The sequence below is a fragment of the Cyprinus carpio genome, chromosome B19 (genome assembly GCF_018340385.1).
Source record: "Cyprinus carpio isolate SPL01 chromosome B19, ASM1834038v1, whole genome shotgun sequence".
Taxonomy (NCBI): Eukaryota; Metazoa; Chordata; class Actinopteri; order Cypriniformes; family Cyprinidae; genus Cyprinus; species Cyprinus carpio.
In genome coordinates, this window is record NC_056615.1 from 5,003,245 (window position 1) to 5,024,234 (window position 20,990).

Here is a 20,990-nt window from a genome sequence, read left to right on the forward strand (position 1 = left end):
CCACATGATCTCTTGGTCTTTTTGCCTTGCGTTCGGTCTCTGGTGTTTTTCAAACCTGGCCGTTGAGACCCTCTCAACACTGTGTCCTCTATTCCTTTTCCATTCTACTTGTGTTCTTTTTATTTATTATATAAAAAATTTTAAAAAAAACCTTGTGTACTGTGTCATAACACTTTGATATCATTCCTCTTTTGTTGGTTTTGATTGCTTCCTCAAGTCAATTTGAATTAAAGTGTCTGCTAAATGTAAAAAAGAAAAAATGAAGTTTAGAGCAACACGAGGGTCGGTTAAGATTCTCAATCTGAACCGTGTGATTTAATGCTGCTTGGGCTTCGAGCGGGTTGGTGGTCAAGTGGTTGTCTTCTCAGACCTGTTTTACAGGCAGAGCAGGAACCGGGTCGTATCACTCATCTGAGTCCTGCACCAGATTCACTGGAGCGAGGAGAGAAGGACAGGTGACTGAGGCAGATGCTGAGAAGCTCAGAAAACTATAAAAGTACATCAGTAACAGTAAAATAACAGACCTGGACCGTTTTAAAATTGTGAAGTGTGAGTCCCTGACAATTTATGTAAAATAATAAATTCTTCAAATGTGATTAAAATTGCCTTTTTAAAACTGAAATAACTTTTAAAAAACCAGGTTCAGTAAGTGTATTGTAATTTAATGGTTAAAATGTGAAGGATAATATATATAATAATGAAACCTGAGAACTTCAGGGATTTTTAAAATTGTGATTTTAATTCTTAAGGATTTATAAGGATTAAGAAAATCGGTAACACTTTACAATATGGTTCCATTAATGTATTAACTTATATAAACAAACGATGAAGAATACATTGATTACAGTATTTATTCATCTTTGTTAACATTAATGAAAATCCAGTCGTTCATGTTAGCTCACAGTGCATTAACTAATGTTAACAAGCACAACTTCTATTAGTCAATGCATTAGTAAATGTAAAATAAATATATATATATATATATATTTGTGTGTGTGTATATATATATATATATATATATATATATATATATATATATATATACATACCCCTGGAAATATGTTTGAATTTTAATATTGTGATTTGCAGGCCTATTTAAACAGGAATCATGTTTTGTCCACCCGATCCTGTATTTTAAAGTGAAGTGGAGCAGCTCTGGAAGGCTCTCAGCTGGGGTGTGTCAGTGAAGGCCTCGGGCTAAGGCTGTGGGATGGGCCCTGTTGCCATGGAGACGGGCAGACGGCTCTGAACAACAGTACTTATGTGGAGAGAGGATGAGTAATCAGCGGGAAGGGACGGGAGAGAGAGACTCCTCTGAGTTGAACGACAAAGACAATACATGTGCATTATAACACACAGCCAAAAGCAAATCAGACTACTTTCAGAGTACTTTTGACCTATATTTAATATTTAGGAAAATCATGAATTTGACAGTATTGAGTTGAGACTATGAGAATAAGAACTTGAACTGAATTGAGATGATAACAGCATTATTGTCTTCTACGTTATAGCCCTACTGAATCAAACTGATGAATTTTGCACACTGACACTGTTATTGAGCTCAACTGAATCAATATTGAGCTTCAGTAGAGCTGCTTATAGCTGAATTGAACTGGTTTTATAATAAATGAACTTTACAGAGTTCTTGAGCCGAACTGAATAATGACACTATTGTGTCTAGCTGCTTTATAGCCTCATGTGTGAAATCATTCTGATCCTTTCCTGTTTAACACTGAAGCTGCTTTGAAACTATCTCTGTTGTATTATAATACATAATATAATATTGCTTTGTCATTTTTAGTTTTTATTTCTATTTATCTTAGAAATCATACCTCTCTTTACCTCAGTTTTTAAATCTAATCTTTTTATTTTATTTCAATTACCAAAAATAAAAATATGTTTAATAATTTTCGTTAACAATTACAGCACTGCAATAAACAGCAGAATGTGACAACACACCCCGGCATAATATCATATTTTGAGGTTGCTTTATATATATATATATATTCCATTTTCACTGTAATTTTATGTGCTTTTTGACATTTTCACTAGTTTTAGAATTTTATTTCAATTTTTTTTTTTTCAATTATACTAGTTTTAGATAGCAATAGAAATGAGAATCCAGATAGTTTATGACCACATGCCCCACTATCAGTGTGCTTTTTTCTGGAAAATAGTCACAGAAATATGGCCCTGCTATTTAATTGGCTTGACTTCGACAGCTTCCAGTTCTTCCAGGTCTGTGACTCCCCCTGCTGGTGATCTTCAGTACAGACATCTGTGCTGTTTATCAACTATGAGTTTTAATCATGTGTTGTGAAACTGAACAGTGAGGACTGTTACAGAGAATAAACACAACACTGATCACAGACTGTATTGGTTCCCCTCAGCATCCTGTGTGATCAAAGCAATTAGGTTATTTATCACTAATATAGGCTACAAAGACCCAAGTGCAGTTATTGATAAATTACATTTGGAAATCGACAGTTCTTTGACTTGTTATTATTCAACATTTATTAATTTAAGATATTTTTGTGATATAAAGGTCACATTAAAACTGTCTGTATTGGAAAAATGTTGACTTTTCAAATAGCTGTTATAGATTTGATCTTGTTTTTTGTTTCTTGTACCTTTGTGCCAGACCCAAGGAAAATCCATAATAAAAAATATTAATTATTGAGTGAAATAGAAAACAGTGTCAGTAAAGAACATGATTGATATGACATTGATTGACATGATTAATAAAACAACTATTGTTGCTGTGTAATTTCCAAATGATAGCTATAAAATTAAATGCTGTAAAATGAGGATGCTGTCAAAAATAATGTCAGAAAATATATATTTTTTTTTTTTCAACTTCTGACGCTGCCACAGTTCTTCTGGATTGAGTCTGTCTCAGTTTGCTCTGTTTCTTCATCAGATCTCTGTGTGCAGCAAACAAAAATCTCACTGGATTATTACAATTAATGGCTAAATGAATGTTTGGAAACATAAACTGATATTTCCTACTGACACAGACAGCAAAAGATAGAAATAACTGACTTAAAACCATTTGTAGCTGGTGAAAATACTAGTGCTCTATTAATTTTGGACACCACTGTATACATATTAAATATTTAAGTGAATAACCTAATCTAAATTAAATGAATAAACGTTAAAAAATATATATATAAGCTGAGTAATTTATTTTCACTTTTATACATGCGTTACAAAAATCAACTATTCATCATTCTAAAAGCTTATTGGCCAGATCTGCGGGCTCTAACACGTCTCATCCAATCACCATCCAAACTGATTGCGTCACATTGCGTCGGTGGATGACGTCGTGGCAGGTATATATGGGATGGCTCGCCCCGCCCCTTCTCTCCCGATCCCCGGCTGTTAGTGCTGTGAGAGTGCGCGTGTGCTCCGGAGCTCGCCTCGGCACACATTATATAAAAAATAAAAAAAAATACAAAAAAAAATTAAAAACTTTTAAAAACTCCAAAAAATCATTTTCTTTCTTTTTTTTTTCTTTCATTTTAATTAAAAATCGGTGAAGTGGGAGCTGGAGGCCTTGAAACATCTCAACAACCCCGAAAGATAACGACAGTGTGCGAGCTCGCGAAGGCCTGCCGTTAACCGTTAACCGTTAGCGGTTTGCTCGATTCGTCGGTTTGGATTTTTCGCATTTGAACTTTTAAGTTGCCCTAAATATTCGTCATTTTTAAACGAAACGCTTTAATCGTCCAGGCGAAGTCATCTTTTAGTCGACGGTTTTCAGTTTTAAAACTAGCCTGTTGAGGTTAATTTGACAGTTACCGTTATTAGCTACATTCTGACGTAGTTGAGCTCACGCGCTAGCGCCTCCAAACGCGTTCGATTCCGCGAGTTCACAGCTGCGAGGGAAGAGAAAATGAACCCCAGCGCTCCCAGTTACCCCATGGCCTCCCTGTATGTTGGAGACCTGCACCAGGACGTGACTGAAGCCATGCTCTACGAGAAGTTCAGCCCGGCCGGTGCCATCCTGTCCATCCGGGTGTGCAGGGACATGATCACGCGCCGGTCGCTGGGCTATGCCTATGTCAACTTTCAGCAGCCTGCAGACGGTAAATGATGGCATTGACGCTAAAGACATATTGTAAATGTAGCGCGTCAGTTGCGTGCTTATGCATCTCCTCCACATGCAGCGCAAGCGTCTGGTTATGAATTATAAAGCGTTGAGGATGAGAGCTGCATGGCGTGCCTGTCATATTTAGGGCGTGGGTGGGCGGAGAGTGTGCAGCACAGATAACCCTATCCGGAAAATGCCTTGATCGCATTGATTATTGCGGTTTATTATCCCTGCTTTATTGTGAAGCTATATCATGCTGTGGGTTTAAACATGGTCTTGGGGGTGTCACGTGTGCAGCTCCTCGAATTTAGGTCAATGTTCAGTTTGCATTCAGAGATTTCTATCTTTTTTTTTTTTGGATTCAGGTTGCATATATCATATGTGGATTTTGGTGGTTGCACAAAATGGTTCAGACATTAAACCATTAAAAAATGCACTAAAAAATTAGTGTAGGGACTAAGCAGTGTCTGTGTAATGTATGTATCACGGAGTAGTTATGATCTGGTTATTCAGATGGACACTTTTATGATGAGAGAAAAATATTCGCTTCACTTTCAGTCAGTGTCAGGATCATCTTTTGCAAATTTAAGGCAAAACACTACTGGTGACAATATTAATTAATAGATCTGAGCAGATGCTTCCCTAGTTGATTAATAACCGTACATAAAGACAGATGTTTTGAATTAAGTTTTCTGAAATGTTTTTAAATATTTCGACTGTCTAATTAAATATGAACTTGTTTGTATCTGTATCAGAACAGAAGTGTGATTATTGGATGAAGACAGGTCTGAAATTCATTGTTAAATCTTATCGACAATAGAGTTGAATGTTTTACAGAGGGTTTTTTGGAACTTTTTATGCCATATTTTTATGAAATTAAATAATATATGAATAGAAATGTCCATATAAATCTCAAATAGAAAACACTAATGATGAGAACTTTGATGAGATGAGAACGATGAGACAATTTTAAAGAAACAGATTTTTGAAAAGGTTTCTCCTGGAATAATTTTAGAGTTTTATTATACAGTGTCATACATTCTACAACCCCAGTTCCAGAAAAGTTGGGACGTTTTGTAAAATGCAATAAAATCCAGAATCTGTGATCTGTTAATTCTCTTTAACTTGTATAATTTTTAACTTTTAGAAACCGTCATGCTGCGATGTTAAATATAGCCGCATGGGCTCAGGAGTACTTCGGAAAACCCCTGTCACTTTACAGTCCGCCACTGCGTCAAGAAATGCAACTTGAATCTCTGTTACTGGAGGAGAAAGCTATACATCAGCTTCTGGGCCAGAGCTCATCTCAGATAGACAAAAAGACAGTGCAAATGTGTGCTTTGCTCAGATGAGTCCACATTTCAGTGTGTTTCTGAGAAAAATGATGTTGAGTTCTCAGTGCCAAAGATCAAAGGGACCATCCGGACTTTCATCAGCGACTGATGCAAAAGAAAACATCTGTCATGGTATATGATTGCATCAGTGCAAACGGCATGGGTGACTGACAAATGTGTGAAGATACTATTGACATGGAGGCAAATACAGAGATATACACTTCCACCAAGTTGAAGTCTTTTATGGGCAGTCCATGGTTATTAGATCAAGACGATGCCAGCTCTCATTCTGCATGTGCTGCAACAGCGTGGTTTCGTAGAGACAGTGAATGTGTTAGACTGGCCTGCCTGCTGTCCAGATCTGACTCTTATTGAAAATGTTTGACCAGTCATGCAAAGGAGAATCAGACAACGCCGATCACAGACTGCAGAGCTTCTGAAGTCTTGTATCAAGCGAGATTGGACAAAAATTTTGTTCGCAAAACTGAAACAATTAGTATCCTCAATTCCCAAACAATGAAACATTGTAATTAAAAGGTAAGTTGAGGTGAAACATGCCTCTGTCCCAACTCTTTTGGAGTGTGTTGCAGCCATCCAAATCAAAATTTGTCTGTTTACAAAATAAAATTAAGTTGGTCAGTGAAAAAAAATATTTTTTTCTTTGTCAATTAAATAAAAGTTAAAGAGGAACACCAGATAAAATATTCTTGATATTTATGGCATTTCACAAAACGTCCCAACTTTTCTGGAATTGTATGTATTTGTTATTGTTCCTATTGTTATAATTGTTAATTTAATTATATTTGTATGTTGATTGTTTTTAAGATAAAGTTGTTAAATTATTCTAAACAATTTGTTGAAATATTGTAATCATAATACTGTTGACTTGAATATAGCCGCTGATATGGCATTAAATCCTAAATAAATAGACACAAATAGGTAGTGTAATAAAACAAACATTTAAATATGTATTTTGGAGGTTTTCTTTCTAGTAGTACAAAAAGACGTGGATGAACAAAATCCAGAAATATTCAAACTGTTGAGTGCGTGAAATAAAAAGACAATGGTTTTGCCAATAGTGCCTTGCCTTAAGTGCTGATCTTTTTAGTAGCCTCATAATTGTTTTTGCTTCCAGCTGAACGAGCTCTAGACACAATGAACTTTGACGTGATCAAGGGTAGACCGGTCCGCATCATGTGGTCTCAGCGCGACCCCTCGCTGAGGAAGAGCGGCGTTGGGAACATCTTCATCAAGAACCTGGACAAGTCTATTGATAATAAAGCACTTTATGATACCTTCTCTGCATTTGGCAACATCCTGTCCTGCAAGGTAATGCGCATACACGCTTTTGAGTGTGCTTTGCATTGATTTGATGATTGAGTGTTGGATTTTTTTGTGCATGAGTGCTTCTTTTGGTCAGTGGGTGCATGATTTTATGCCTGATATCCTTTCTTAGTGGTTTGTGACGAGAATGGCTCAAAGGGCTACGGCTTTGTGCACTTTGAGACCCAGGAGGCCGCTGAAAGAGCCATTGAGAAAATGAACGGCATGTTGCTGAATGACAGAAAAGTGTAAGTGAGATTTTTAGCTTTGTCCCAAACCTGAGCATTAGGTTGAAGGAAAATTGCTAAAAGACCTTGTCAGCTAACATGAGGAGTGGCTTTGACTAACAGACTTGGTTTGGAATTGAAGTGTGTGGAAGGGTTGGACTAAGTGACATTAAAGTGTTTTTATTAAAATGTTGTAACATAAAAGTTAAAGGAATAGTTCAACCAGGAATAAAAATTTTCTGAAAAATTACACTGATGGTAAGTATTCTTTTTTTGTTTGTTTTTAGCAAATTTTCATTTTTGGGTGAACGATTCCTTAAAGCGACATTCTGAAAAACATTTTGGTGTCCATTTTTATATCACCTAATATACGTTTGTTTAAAGATTGCATGCAAGTATTACTGCATTATGACAGACAGTCTACAATCCTAGGTATGAAATTGTGCTCCACTGTCAATAATTTAATAATTTCAATAATTTGTCATCACTAAAATGTTCACAGAAGTGCATTTAAAATATACACTTCCATTCAAAAGTTTGACGTCTGTAAGATGATTAAATGTAGTGCACTCACCAGTGCTGCATAAATGTATAAAAAATGCAGTAAAAACAGTAATATTGTGAAATATTATTGCATTTTAAAATGTTTTCTGTTTGAATATATTTATTCCTGTGATGCAAAGCTGAATTTTCAGCATCATTACTCCTGTCTTCAGTGTCACATGATCCTTCAGAAATCATTCTGATATCTCCTGTATTAAGTGTAATGTTATATTTTGGAAATGGTTGTGATGTTTAGTTTTTTTATGGTTAATTTTTATTATGTTATTGTTTTTTTATTATTCATCATCATCAAAAAAAATATATAAAAAACAGTATTTGATGAATAGATTGTTTTTCAAAATAAGTTTTTGAAATAAAAATCTTTTTTAAGATTATAGTCTTTACTGTCAAATTCAATTTAATATGTCCATGCTGAATAAAGTATTTCTTTCAAAAATCTTACCTAGACTTTTCAATGGTAGTGTATATACTAAACAAACCTGATTTATACAAGTTAAATAATTCTTCCTAGTTATTTGAGTAATAAACTGTGGAAAGCTTTCCTTGTTCATTTCGATTAAAGAAAATTTTTTCGGCTTGGTTTGGCTTTTAATGACTAATTACAAAGATAAATGGTATATTGTTGAAAAATCCTAAATGTCTTGTTAAAATGTAAACTACGTCAACCAGCCTCTTGAAATAACTACTTTGAGATCCTTTAGATTCTTCTATTAAACAATCCTAATTTCTATCAGGTTTGTAGGGCGCTTCAAATCTCGCAAGGAGAGGGAGGCTGAGCTCGGCGCAAGAGCCAAAGAATTCACCAACGTGTACATCAAAAACTTTGGGGAAGACATGGATGATGACAAACTCAAGGACATCTTCAGCAAATATGGTAAGTTCTTTGTAGTACTGCAATTTATACACTGTTATTCTCTAGCAACGTACACATTACCAAACCTTTTTCCCTTATTTGATGGTTCTGCCATGAGCATCCGTGTCATGACTGATGAAAATGGAAAGTCCAGAGGCTTTGGATTCGTGAGTTTTGAGAGGCACGAAGACGCCCAGAGGGTCAGTTCGACTTAATGTAGTCAAACTAATGTAACTGACTTCCTGACGGAAACTTGACCATAGGATGCACATGTACAATAGTTCTGCTCTCTTCTGACAGGCTGTGGATGAGATGAACGGCAAAGAACTGAACGGGAAGCTCATCTATGTGGGTCGTGCTCAGAAGAAAGTGGAGCGGCAAACTGAGCTCAAGCGCAAATTTGAACAGATGAAGCAGGACCGCATGACTCGCTACCAGGTCAGTGAGGGTGAACTCTGACCTCTGCAGCCTTGTCAAATTCAGTGTTTCCTCCTCAGTGGACCACACTGGCCAAAACGGCTGCAACAGTGAATTTGTAGCCCATGGGCCTCACGTTCCTGTATAGTGGATATTGGGGATAGAAGGGCTATGTACAAGTGTTTCTTATTCAAGGACATGAGTTAGACTGTGTAACTGCATTTGAATCTTTAATTTTATTTATTAAATCCAGTGGAGATGTGTTGTAGGTGCCCTCACAGATGCAGTTCTTCACAGCCATTTGCTGTCTTTACAGGGTGTCAATCTGTACGTGAAGAACTTGGATGATGGTATTGATGACGAGCGTCTTCGTAAAGAGTTCTCTCCCTTCGGTACAATCACCAGTGCCAAGGTACGATTGTGAATCCGTCTGATCAAGTTATTTATACACATTCTAGACATTTTCTGTAAGAACTAAATGTACACACTGATGGTCTTATAAAAATGCATTGGATTTAAAAATGGATTGTTTTACTTTAATGCACTTTCTTGGTGTAATTGTGTACAATTTTTCAGTGCAGAAATGTTTTTAGTTACTGTACTAAAGCCTAAAAATACCATTGCACAAAAATTGAAGACTTCCCCCTCTTCTGTCACAGGTCATGATGGACGGTGGTCGCAGTAAAGGCTTTGGGTTTGTCTGTTTCTCTTCCCCTGAGGAAGCAACTAAAGCCGTGACTGAGATGAATGGCCGTATTGTGGCCACTAAGCCACTGTATGTGGCTCTTGCTCAGCGCAAAGAGGAACGGCAGGCCCATCTCACCAACCAGTACATGCAGAGGATGGCCAGTGTCCGTGCAGTGCCAAACCCCGTTATCAACCCCTACCAACCTGCACCTCCATCAGGATACTTCATGGCTGCCATTCCACAGGTGGGTTGCTGTCTTATTGCTTAGATTAACATTACTTCTGATTTTTCTTTTCTTTCCCTTAATGATTTCCTTTCATCGCAGGCCCAGAACAGAGCTGCGTATTACCCTACCAGTCAGCTCACTCAGCTCAGACCCAGTCCCCGCTGGGCCACACAGGGTGTCCGGCCTCAGCGTAAGTCACCTTTGTATCTCAGAAACCTGCTTCATTACATGAATCCAGTAGCACTGATTCATACTAATAAAGACTTTGAACCTTTCCAACAGACTTCCAGAACATGCCAGGCACAATGCGGCCATCTGCCCCCAGACCTCAGTCCTTCAACACCATGCGTCCTGCATCTCAGGTGCCTCGCATGATGTCCACACAGCGTGTTGGTGAGTAGTTTCAGCCTTTACATGCACCACAGCACCATCAGGTTTTGGTGACATAGAATATTCAGTAGGACTGGGGAAATAATTTGAGGCATCGTGAAATGATTCCGCATCGATTCTGAGCTTTTCCCGAATGCATCGGGATTCTTTCTCAAGTCGATCAGTTTTGAACAGCAGATGGCGCTGCATGCTTTAGAAACAGCCGTACTCTGCTTGTTTCCTAATCCTTACACACACTTGAGCCTAAAATAATCATTCATAAAATTCAGAAAGGTTGAAGTGAATTACAAGGGTGTTCACGGTGGGCTGTTTACATTAATCTCACGTCATAAAAGCATTCTGAGCCGAGGTGAAATTACATGACTCAGCCAAACACACAAGCGCTCTTCAGCAGTCTTCTTCTTCAGCATTTGAGTGTGCGGATAAAAACTATATTAGAGCATCTGCTGTTGAAATCTAAGCTCAGAATCGATTCCAGAGAGAATCGTGATGCATCTCAATTGATCCACAAATCGATTCTGCATCGATTTATCATCGCAGACCCTAATATTCAGTGATTTTGTGAATGTTGTGATTTAACATACTTGATTTCATTTGCCTTTTAAGTTTCTTAAAGACCATGTCATTAAACACGGAAATCTGCTGTCGTGCAGTTTATATTTAACCCTAATCAAGACAAAAGCATTTTACATCTTACCATTTTAAACTTTCTTGGCTTCAGTGGCTGTTGGTTTAAACGATGGTTCCTTAAAAAACAGCCTCATAATAACTTTGGGTCCGTTTTGACCTGCCAAGAGATATGTGACCTGTGCTGGAAAAAGGAATCACAATGAGTACATTTTCAGAAAGGAGTTATTTTTATTTTTACATTCTCCATTTAAAGACCTTCTAAATGGAATCTGACAGGAAATGACAGATACACAGATACGTTTGAAGTCGATGGAGTCAGCAATGTCAATTTTAAGAAAAATATGAGTTTTCTGAAGGTTCCAAAGCAGAATCACCTAGCAGCATTGCATTTACACTTTTAAACCATAAGATTGCATTGTTTTTGAGCAGTTATGAGTTAAAAGCTGAGAGGAACTTAATTAAATCAACTGATCTTTCAGTTGAGTTTGTTACTGGTGATTCTCAGATTACACATTATTATGAATTGCATAATAATATTCAAACAATTTCTTATAAATATTGAAAAGTTTTGCTTCAGTGGTTATTCTGGAGTTCATGTACAACCACAACATTTCTTGATTTAATAAAAAGGTGTAAATGTAGTAATAACAAGGTAATAATACAGTAACAATCAAATCTGACTTTCTTGTTTCCCATTCATTTAATAAAGAAGTTATTGATCATATGCAATTTGTTTTTAATTTAAAAAATACGCAAATAATGACCGGGTCTGAACAGTCCCCAGAATGCAAGAATATTATTCAAATTTTGAATGCATAATGAGGGCTGAATAATTTCAGAGATTGTTGCAGAAAAACAGTCACCTTACATGTGTGTGCAACAATGCTTGTAATAGATGAATGTGGTGATCTCTCCACATCCAAACATTCCCATTATTAATATTGAGTTTATGATTGTGTTTCTGTCTCAGCTGCTCAGACTATGGGTCCACGACCCAGCACTGCAGCGGCTGCAGCTTCCGCTCCTCCAGTGCGCGGCGTACCGCAGTACAAATACACCCCCAGTGTCCGCAGCCCCCAGCAGCACATGAACACACAGCCTCAGGTGACCATGCAGCAGGTAACTGCGCTACACCTTTATCCCATCATGCCTGAAAGATGTGCTTTTGAGTTTACTGTACTCTGTGCTGGGGAGTAAGTAGTTATAATTACATAATATAATTACAAAATAAGGTTACACTTTATTTTAAGGTGTCCTTGTTACAGTTTAATTATACATTTAAGCACTGAGTAATATTAATTAACTACAAGTACTTACTGTATGGTTAGAGTTAGGACTATGGTTTGATTTAGGGTTACTTGCATGTAATTATGCATAATTTATTGTTATTATGATAGTAAGTACATCTAACGTGTAACAATCATTTTTACACACTGCCTCCGAAACTTTCATCCGTCATTAAAAAAAAAACATTTGGATCGCGTTCGATTTTCTGCATCCGCAGCAAGCATTTTGAGAGGTTTTTTTTACAATTCAGAACCACTGTACAAGCAAACACCAAAATCCAGAATGATGATTGTTAAAATTCATCCACTTCGTCTCATAGCACAAAGCACTGTAAAGATCCTTGCACGCTGAGGTCACAGAAATTAGTGGTATTTTTAATATGTGGCTCTAGTATCGCTAGCAAAGCATCAAACTGAGTCACTGACATCCTGAAGTAATCTTTGAATCGGCCGGGATAATCGCACCGCTCCTTAATAAAGAGGGGAACTCTCCTTCCTCTATATCTCAGGATTGGATGGACCTCTTTTTAAGAGGCAAGAGGACAACAAAATCATCCTCACTGCTTGAAGACTCCGTTTAGTACTGTTTTGTGGATTTTTTCAAATTAATACGCATCGGACTCAGCATGCAAGGTTTCTGTGCATGATGAATACGAAAAAACTAGTGCTGTCAAATGATTACTCCCATCCAAAATAAAAGTTTTTGTTTATATAATATATGTGTGTGTACTGTATATTTATTATGTATATATAAAAACACACATACAGTATATATTTTGAAAAATTTACATATACATTTATATTCTAATATTTTATATTATGTATAAATATATTATATTTATATGTACATAATAAATATACACAATGTACACACATATATTGTGTAAACAAAAACTTTTATTGGGGATGCGATTAATCACGATTAATTGTTTGACAACACTAGAAAAACACTTTCAGACTCCGTGAGCAAGGAACTTTACTGTTAGATGCCAGTGTTTCCTGTCATAGATAGGCAAAGAATTTTTTTTTTTTTTAAACAGTTAAAATAGCTATTAAACCATACCTTATGATTTTAAATCTGTATTTAACTTAAAAGGAAAATGCAGTGCTAAATCTGATTTTGTGGTGGCTGTGCTTTGAAATTTAATTTTTATAATCTTAAATCAAATGAAGAAACATTTTAAAAGTCTGACAGTAATCAGTGTTGAGCACTACTCCAACTTTAACCCTGCAGGCTTTAAATGTTTCAAAATGATTAACAATCTTTTAGGAATTTAGAAAAGAAATCAAAAAGTAATCAAATTAACAAAGTAATTGAAATGGTTACACTACATTTTGAATAGGGTAACTTGTAATCTGTAACCTATTACATTTCCAAAGGAACTTCCCAGCACTGACTGTACTGGTTTACTCTGTTTACAGCCTGCTGTGCACGTGCAAGGACAGGAACCGCTCACGGCCTCCATGCTCGCCGCTGTGGCTGCTTGGGTGCAGAAGCTGATGATGGGTAGAAGCTGCTGCTTTTCACTGCATGCTCCTCCCACCACCTGATGAAACCAGGCTAATGTTGCATTTTCCTCTCACAGGTGAGCGTCTCTTCCCACTTATCCAGAATATGCATCCCAGCCTGGCTGGCAAGATCACCGGTATGCTGCTGGAAATCGACAACTCAGAGCTCCTGCACATGCTGGAGTCTCCAGAGTCTCTGCGCTCCAAGGTTGGACTCGTTGCTGAACGGTGTTTTTGTGAACCGCATGGAATGTAGTGTTTTGATGTTTTGTCGATGTCTGACAGGTCGATGAGGCGGTGGCCGTACTCCAGGCTCACCAGGCTAAAGAGGCCGCTCAGAAGACCGTGACCAACTCTACTGGCGTGCCAAGCGTCTAAGCCAAGGTAACGTTTTTCTCTGCTTGTGTCAAATGTTTATTGTGTTGGGAACTGCGAGGTCACGATGTCTGTTTTACAGGGGGACAAGGCCTTGAATCTTCACCGAGAGGAAAAAGTAAACATTGAAAAAAATAAAAACAGAAAACATCGCAAAACATTGAAAACGATATTTAAAAAAGAAACTTGAAAGAGCCAGGTCTAGAGACAGAGGCATTCTAGGCCTAGTTAAGGTATTTTAAAAAAAGGAACAAAAAAAGGAAAAACGGACTAAAATAATGTTGGGGGTCTAAAAAAAAAATAAAAATCCACAGTATAGGGAATAAACAGCCGTAAAGCATTCCTGCCTTGTTTTATTGCTTTTAAAGCCTGGCTATGTCATGTTCTCAGTAGGAGAACTGACTGAACCAGCAATCTGAAGTTATCTTAAATTCTAAATATGCTTGCTCAAATAAAGTTCATTAAAAATGTGCGAGTGTCTTTTTCAGATCTCTTTCAGGGGGATTTGGGATGCTAATGGTGTTGTGTTTTAAGTTCATGTCCTTAGACTAGATTCAGTCTTGTAACACTGCACTTTTACAGGCTGTGTGTGATTACTGGGAAGAACAAGGGTTAGGAATGATGGAATCAAAGAGGAAGATGATGAGTGCCAGGAAGGGAGTGTAGCTGCACAAAAAAGGAGAACAAAAACTGCATGGCAGACTTTTTTTAATTATTATTGGGATGTTTACAAAGAAATGGGATGTTGGGATCATTAAGTGGAACCCTATTGTTCTACAGTTCTGTTGTTAAAAATAAAGGCAGGACGTGAAGAAATTGTGAAGGGTCAGCAGGACAATCCTGGTAAAACTTACTGCTAACTAATTTTTTCCCCCATCATTGGGAGCCCTTTTGAAGTTGTGGAGTGCTATGGTTTTCTAATAAGTAGGGTAACAGAGGCGATGTAATTGCTCGGCTGTAAAGCCCCTGCTGAGCTCATGTCTGTTCGGAGGTACCTTACTGTTGAAGTTATTTTTAGACATTTTAATTTCAAGGAAAGTGCACACTGTTTCTAATTTCTCTTAAGTTACTGTATGCGTGAACATTAATTTCAAAAGTAGGTCACTGAGATGCTTCTTCAATCTGATGAGTTGTTTACATAGTTTAGAAGTATACTGTAGGTAATCATCAGGTTGGTTAGCAAGGGCATGGATAGACTACAAAAGTGCCTTCCCCTTATATGGGTGATCTTTCAAGGAATACAGCATCACTGATTCTGAAGAAACGTTACTTAAGAATTCCAGTTTAAAATGACGGATATAGAATTTTAGTGTCACTTTAGTTTGTCTTGAGTTTCACTTATGTTTAATAACTTTTAATATTTACATTTTGGATTTAATTTCAAATTTTTGGGCTTTGTCTCCTGCACACTTAACTCTTAAACATTTTTTATCATTTTTAAAAGCAGGAAACATCTGGTTCTCAGCCTGTTTTACTCAAAAGCCCCCTATATTTCTTATTACTGCTTCAAATATTTTCAAAGCTGCTCATTTTCAGATTGTATTGAAAAGTCTGTTAAATTAATTTACCATAGTTATTTTTTTTTTTTAAGTTTAAAGAACTCAGTTTTTCAGTGAAACAGTTGAGAAATTTTATATATATACATACATAATGGATATATATGGATATATATCTATATATATATATATATATATATATATATATATATATATATATATATGCTAGTGTCAAACGATTAATCACATCCAAAATAATTGTTTGTTTACATGTTATATGTATGTGTGCTGTGTATATATATAATACACACATACAGTATATATTTTGAAAATATTTATATATATATTTATATTTTATATGTGGTGTGTGTGTGTGTGTATGTGTTATATATATATATATATATGTATGATATATATATATATATATATATATATATATATATATATATATATATATATATATATATATATATATGAGCAACATATTTTTTTTAAACATATACATGCATGTGTTTGTATTTATATATACATAGTAAATATAGTGCAACCAATACAACCTCATGCGTAACACACAGTATGCACACATTATGTAAAGAAAAACTTTTATTTTAGATGCAATTAATCGCGAGTAATTGTTTGACAGCACTAATATACTGTATATATACTGCAATTTGCAACTGCATAGCAACTAAACACATTATGTAGTGTTGAGTTTGCATGTGCAAGCCCTTTTTTTTCAGGTAATTTTAAATCACATTGAATACGTTTTTGCATCTACTTTTATGAATTTAATTGCATGAATTAATTTAGTTTATGAATTATGAATTGTCTTTCTCTCCTGAAAGACTTTCTGTCTTTCTCTCCTCCTACATGGAGTAATAAAGGAACACTTAAGGTCCCATTTGTTAACCAACATTAACCAATGAGCATTGCATTTGTTATAGTATTTATTCATCTTTGTTCATTTTAGTTCATGTTAGCGAAGGTCCATTAAATGTTAACAGATACAAATTTTCAATTGTATTAATATATTAGTCAGTGCTGAAATTAACATTAGGATTTATACAAGTATTTTTCATTTTTAGGTTATGTTGCCGAATGTAGTTAACTAATGTCAACATATGGAACCTTACTGAAAATTGCACTTAAAACAGGATCAATATGTTCTCCAGCCTCATGTGAATGGCACATTTACTCAACACTCAACCTCAGACTCTTAAAGGACAAGTTAGGCAAGCTTTGATGCTTTATCAGGATTCACTTTGTTTGATGTGACCTGTTTCAAAATGAGCAAGTGTTGAAACCTCTGCGTTCAGTTCTTCATGTTAACCCTTTCTAGTGTACACTGGTATTCAGAGCTCGCGTGTCATGCTTCCACTCGAAATAGTTTTGTTTCCACCTTCAAAGACAGGGACTTCACATGTCTGTCGCACACTAAGTGATACCCACATCAGCTTTGTCTGATTATTTGGATTGTCCAATGACATCATTTTTATACAAAATTGGATTTAATTTATTTTTACATTAATGCATCAAAATAAGTTTAGCAATTTCAACTTTTTTATATTATACTTAAGGCAGCGTCTGAATTTAAGATTCTAAGCTGAATTGTTGTTTATTATTTTAAGTAGTTAAATTTGTTTAATTTTACATTTTTATGATCTTTTCGTGGTATAATGTCATGTTTAATACACTTTATGATATTGATAAAGAACAACATATATTTTCTTACTAGTTAGGGCAATAGTAATCTAAAAATAATCAAAAGTCTGAATACATTTGCTAATATGTGTAATCCAACAGATTACTTTACGAACTACTATTTTCATAATGAATTATCAGTAATGAACTACAAGTGATCTGCCCAGCACTGGTCTTAAATCAGTGTGAACAGAACAAGGTTTGAACAAAATATGTTTTAAAAGAGAATGGCTAATTATAATTTTTACACATAATTTTGTGTGATTTTTTTTTTTTTTAACAATAAAATAAATTCCAAAATTCATTAATTCAACTGAAATGCATAAGCTGAAATAAAACAATTACACCAAGTAAATTAAAGCTAAATAGAAATGTAAAAAAGCATATTAATTAAATAAGTAAATGATGAAAGTGGATAGCAATGACTAAAGCCTAAACTAAAATAAAAAAAAAATAAAAAAATTCAAAATAATAAACAGTGTTGGGGTAATGCAGTACAAGTAAAGCGAGTTACGTAATCAGATTACTTTTTTCAAGTAACTAGTAAAGTAACGCATTACTTTTTAAATTTACAACAAAAATATCTAAGCTACTAACACAAGTTACTTTGTTTTCCCATTTATTCACTGACAGCAGCAATCAGGAGTGAGGTGAAGAGGCACTTCCTTCAGACTGAGGCTTGTTCATTTCACTTTTGGTGTGTACAGTTGCCAAAAATGTAACTTTTGGGTTTTGTGTTATTAGAAATCAAACAAGCAATCTCAGCCCAGGTAACAAAAAAAGTAATGCAAAAGTAACGTAATGCATTACTTTCCTAACTAACGCAATCTGTTACTTTTTTATGGAGTAACACAATATTTCAATGCATTACTTTTTAAAGTAACTTTCTTAATAGTTAGTTACAATATTTCCTTATATTTAATACTATAATATAATTATTACAAAATTAACACTGCAAAAATGATTTAGTCTCTAGTTATGATTTAGCTTCAGTCTTAAAGTTTCACCCAGAAATGGAAAAAGTTCTGTCATTAATTACTCCTCACGTCGTTCAAAACCTGTAATACTTCTGAACACAAATTAAGATATTTTTGATGAAATCCGAGAGCTCTCTGACCCTCCCATAGACAGCAAGGGTACTACCACATTCAAGGCCCAGAAAGTTAGTGAGAACATTGTTAAAATAATTCATGTGACATCAGTGGTTCAACTGTAATTTTATGAAGCTACGAGAATATGTTTTGTGTGCAAAGAAAACAAAAATAACCACTTTATTCAACAATTCTCCACCACAGCACCCTGGCGCCATTATGGAGAGTATCACGATGCATGCCTTGAACATCGGAGTACCCTTGCTCTCTATGGAGGGTCAGAAAGCTCTCGGATTTCGTCAAAAATATCTTAATTTGTGTTTCAAAGATGAACAAAGGTCTTACGGGTTTGGAACGACATGAGGGTGAGTAATTACTGACTGTATTTTCATTTTTGGTTGAACTATCTCTTGAAGATTTGGATTCTGAAGGTTGTTCTGGTGTTTGCTTAGTAGTTGCATTCAGTCACTGGCTTGTCTCCGTAAATCCAGTGGCGCATGTCTGTATCTACCTGCCCACAACTGCTTGCTCACGCTTGAGTGCTTGCCCCCTTAACGACTCTCCCAGGGCCAGCCATTACAAATACTCACTGATTTACCTCCCAGCCAGGTGAGCATAACATGTTGTCTCGACAGCTGTTCTGTGAAACGCCTCGGGCATCTGAATGTTTTAGTATCTCAGCTGCTGGAGTGTGGAGCAAGCGGCACAAAGGTCATGGGTTTGTTCTCCAGGAAACACTGATATAATCTGAGCACCGAATGCACTGTATGTCCCTAGAAGCATCGAGCAAAATCAATGCCTACAGCCTGTTTTTACATCTACACTACAGTAGCAGTGCACTAAACCCACACATGACAGGAAATTAAAAAGTGTGCTTAATTATATTGTAATGCATTTTAGATCTTAAAGTTTATAAAGTGCACATATAGGGGGGAAAAATGGTATTTACAGATAATACATATTAATAAAAGGCCACTTAAGTGTAGGCCTACTTTAAGTGAGTTCACTTTTATTACTATGTTTCTAAACGTACTTAAGTACACTTTAAATAAGTGCACTCTGTTAAAATACTTGTGCTTTAATCATCTTTCATTGTGCTTTCTTATTTTAATGTGTAGTAAAGCATGTGTAAAGTACTTGATTGTAATTTTAACTGCAATGAGTTTTTTTTTTATTTTTCATTTAATGTTAATATTATGTTATATTTTAAATATATCACCAGTACACATGACATTAACATATTTTTTAGTTGATCATAAACGCATGTCGGTACATTCAGTAGTTCCACTTTAACCATATTCCAGTAGATTTAGGAAATTATATTTAAAGACATACTTAAGTTTAACTAATTGAATTTAATATGAATTTGAACTGTGATGATTTAAAATGCAGTTAAGTGTCTGAAAACATTACATTTAGCTCATTCTTCTTTTATAATATTTCATTAATAATATTCTTTTTAAAAGTATACTTAAGTGGACTTCTTTTTCACAAGGGTGGGCTTGAATGAAAAAAGACTGTCCTCCGCTGAAGTTGTCTTAAGTTGAACTGGTTCTGGGAAGCCTCTGTCTCAGGTGTACGTGGAGCTGAAAAACAGCTTGTGTTCTTGTGAGGGCAGGGAGAGCGTGGATCACGACACGCTTCTCTCTCAGTCATCTCCATTGACAGCGGTTGCTATGCACAGGACGAGACTGAGAGATGGTCATGCGCTTCAGCTGGTACACATGAATGAACATGTCCATTATGACCCTGCTGTTACATACACTCTCAGCCAATCATGCAGATCTTAAAACAGAGTGTACAACCGAATATAGCTGCACATAAACAGCAATCTAATGAACATTCAAAGAGTTCCTTCTCCCCTCACATCAAAAAAAAAAAATAAAAAAAATAATACAATAATAAAATTCAAAGATGTAACCGTTAATATTAATTAATCGACCTGACAATTTAATTAATGTTAACAAAGATTAATTCATATCGCTCATTGTTGGTTAATGCATTAATTAACATTTACTAATAGACCTCATTGTAAAGTGTTTCCCATTTTGCTTGAAGAAACTGAAGCCTATTTTTAGCACTATTAATGAAACTCTTAAACTCTCATTATTGATTCTCATTACTGTAGCCCAATAAAAACAAACAAACAGTATATTAATTGAATTTGATAGCATTTATACGTAATCGTATTTGTTTTACAACTTTCAATTTTTTCTGAATTAACACATTTTTTAATCGTGGTATTTTTACTGTAATACAATAAAAGATTATATTAGAGAATCTGCGGTAATCATAACTTAGATTTATGAAAATTATAAATAAATGAATAAGACATCAAAAGACAATATCTTAATGGTCTTAGGCCTCCTTTTTTGTTTATACTAAATAAACACATATTGATTTATTTTTGGTGAAACACTCAGAAAGACTTCACTGATTTGTTGTTACCATCGTGTGAGACTTTAGGCGGTTATTCAGGACATGTTCTTATTGAATAATACGATATCTTTGACATAATAAATGGGTTTTAATTTAATGTTTTAGTGCTAGTGGAAATTTTGGAGATACATTTTTTTTTTTTTTACAAGTTGATTTATTTCTAAAACTCTTTCACCCAAAACACATTTTAATTGAGCTGTTTAAAGAGAACAGATGATTGTCTTGTACAGTCTGCAGTGATAGGTCTTTGCTTGCCTCATGAGTTACATAATCACGCTGAAATGCCTCACTTTTACAAGTTTGAGCTGAATTGAAGAGTTGACCTGCTGTAGGGTTCCTGCGGAGAAA

At 35.5% G+C, this 20,990-nt stretch overlaps 1 protein-coding gene, 1 long non-coding RNA gene and 1 other non-coding gene across 3 annotated transcripts; all 3 read left to right on the forward strand.

Moving 5' to 3' along the window:
- Positions 1 to 3,348: 3,348 nt before the first annotated feature.
- LOC109055785 (polyadenylate-binding protein 1A) lies at positions 3,349 to 14,385 on the forward strand. Its single transcript, XM_019072969.2, has 15 exons — positions 3,349 to 4,088; positions 6,563 to 6,756; positions 6,883 to 6,998; positions 8,276 to 8,415; positions 8,500 to 8,594; positions 8,695 to 8,832; positions 9,128 to 9,223; positions 9,471 to 9,743; positions 9,825 to 9,915; positions 10,008 to 10,118; positions 11,716 to 11,864; positions 13,454 to 13,538; positions 13,618 to 13,748; positions 13,826 to 13,924; positions 13,998 to 14,385. The coding sequence occupies exons 1-14, from the start codon at positions 3,896 to 3,898 to the stop codon at positions 13,916 to 13,918; spliced, it is 1,905 nt and encodes a 634-aa protein (XP_018928514.2). The 5' UTR covers positions 3,349 to 3,895; the 3' UTR covers positions 13,919 to 13,924; positions 13,998 to 14,385.
- On the forward strand, positions 8,858 to 8,992 carry LOC122140891. Its single transcript, XR_006157433.1, has one exon. It is a non-coding gene; the product is annotated as a small nucleolar RNA SNORA5 (small nucleolar RNA).
- Positions 14,386 to 15,836: 1,451 nt separating the features above from the next.
- LOC109055788 lies at positions 15,837 to 20,110 on the forward strand. The gene is made up of 2 exons (XR_006157250.1): positions 15,837 to 17,809; positions 18,408 to 20,110. It is a non-coding gene; the product is annotated as an uncharacterized LOC109055788 (long non-coding RNA).
- The last annotated feature ends 880 nt before the right edge of the window (positions 20,111 to 20,990 follow it).

Coding starts and splice junctions, on each gene's coding strand:
- LOC109055785 (XM_019072969.2), top strand. CDS start 3,896: ATGAACCCCAGCGCTCCCAGTTACCCCATGGCCTCCCTGTATGTTGGA. Junction 10,119..11,715: donor GATGTCCACACAGCGTGTTG/GTGAGTAGTTTC, acceptor TTTCTGTCTCAG/CTGCTCAGACTATGGGTCCA. Junction 13,539..13,617: donor GGTGCAGAAGCTGATGATGG/GTAGAAGCTGCT, acceptor TTCCTCTCACAG/GTGAGCGTCTCTTCCCACTT.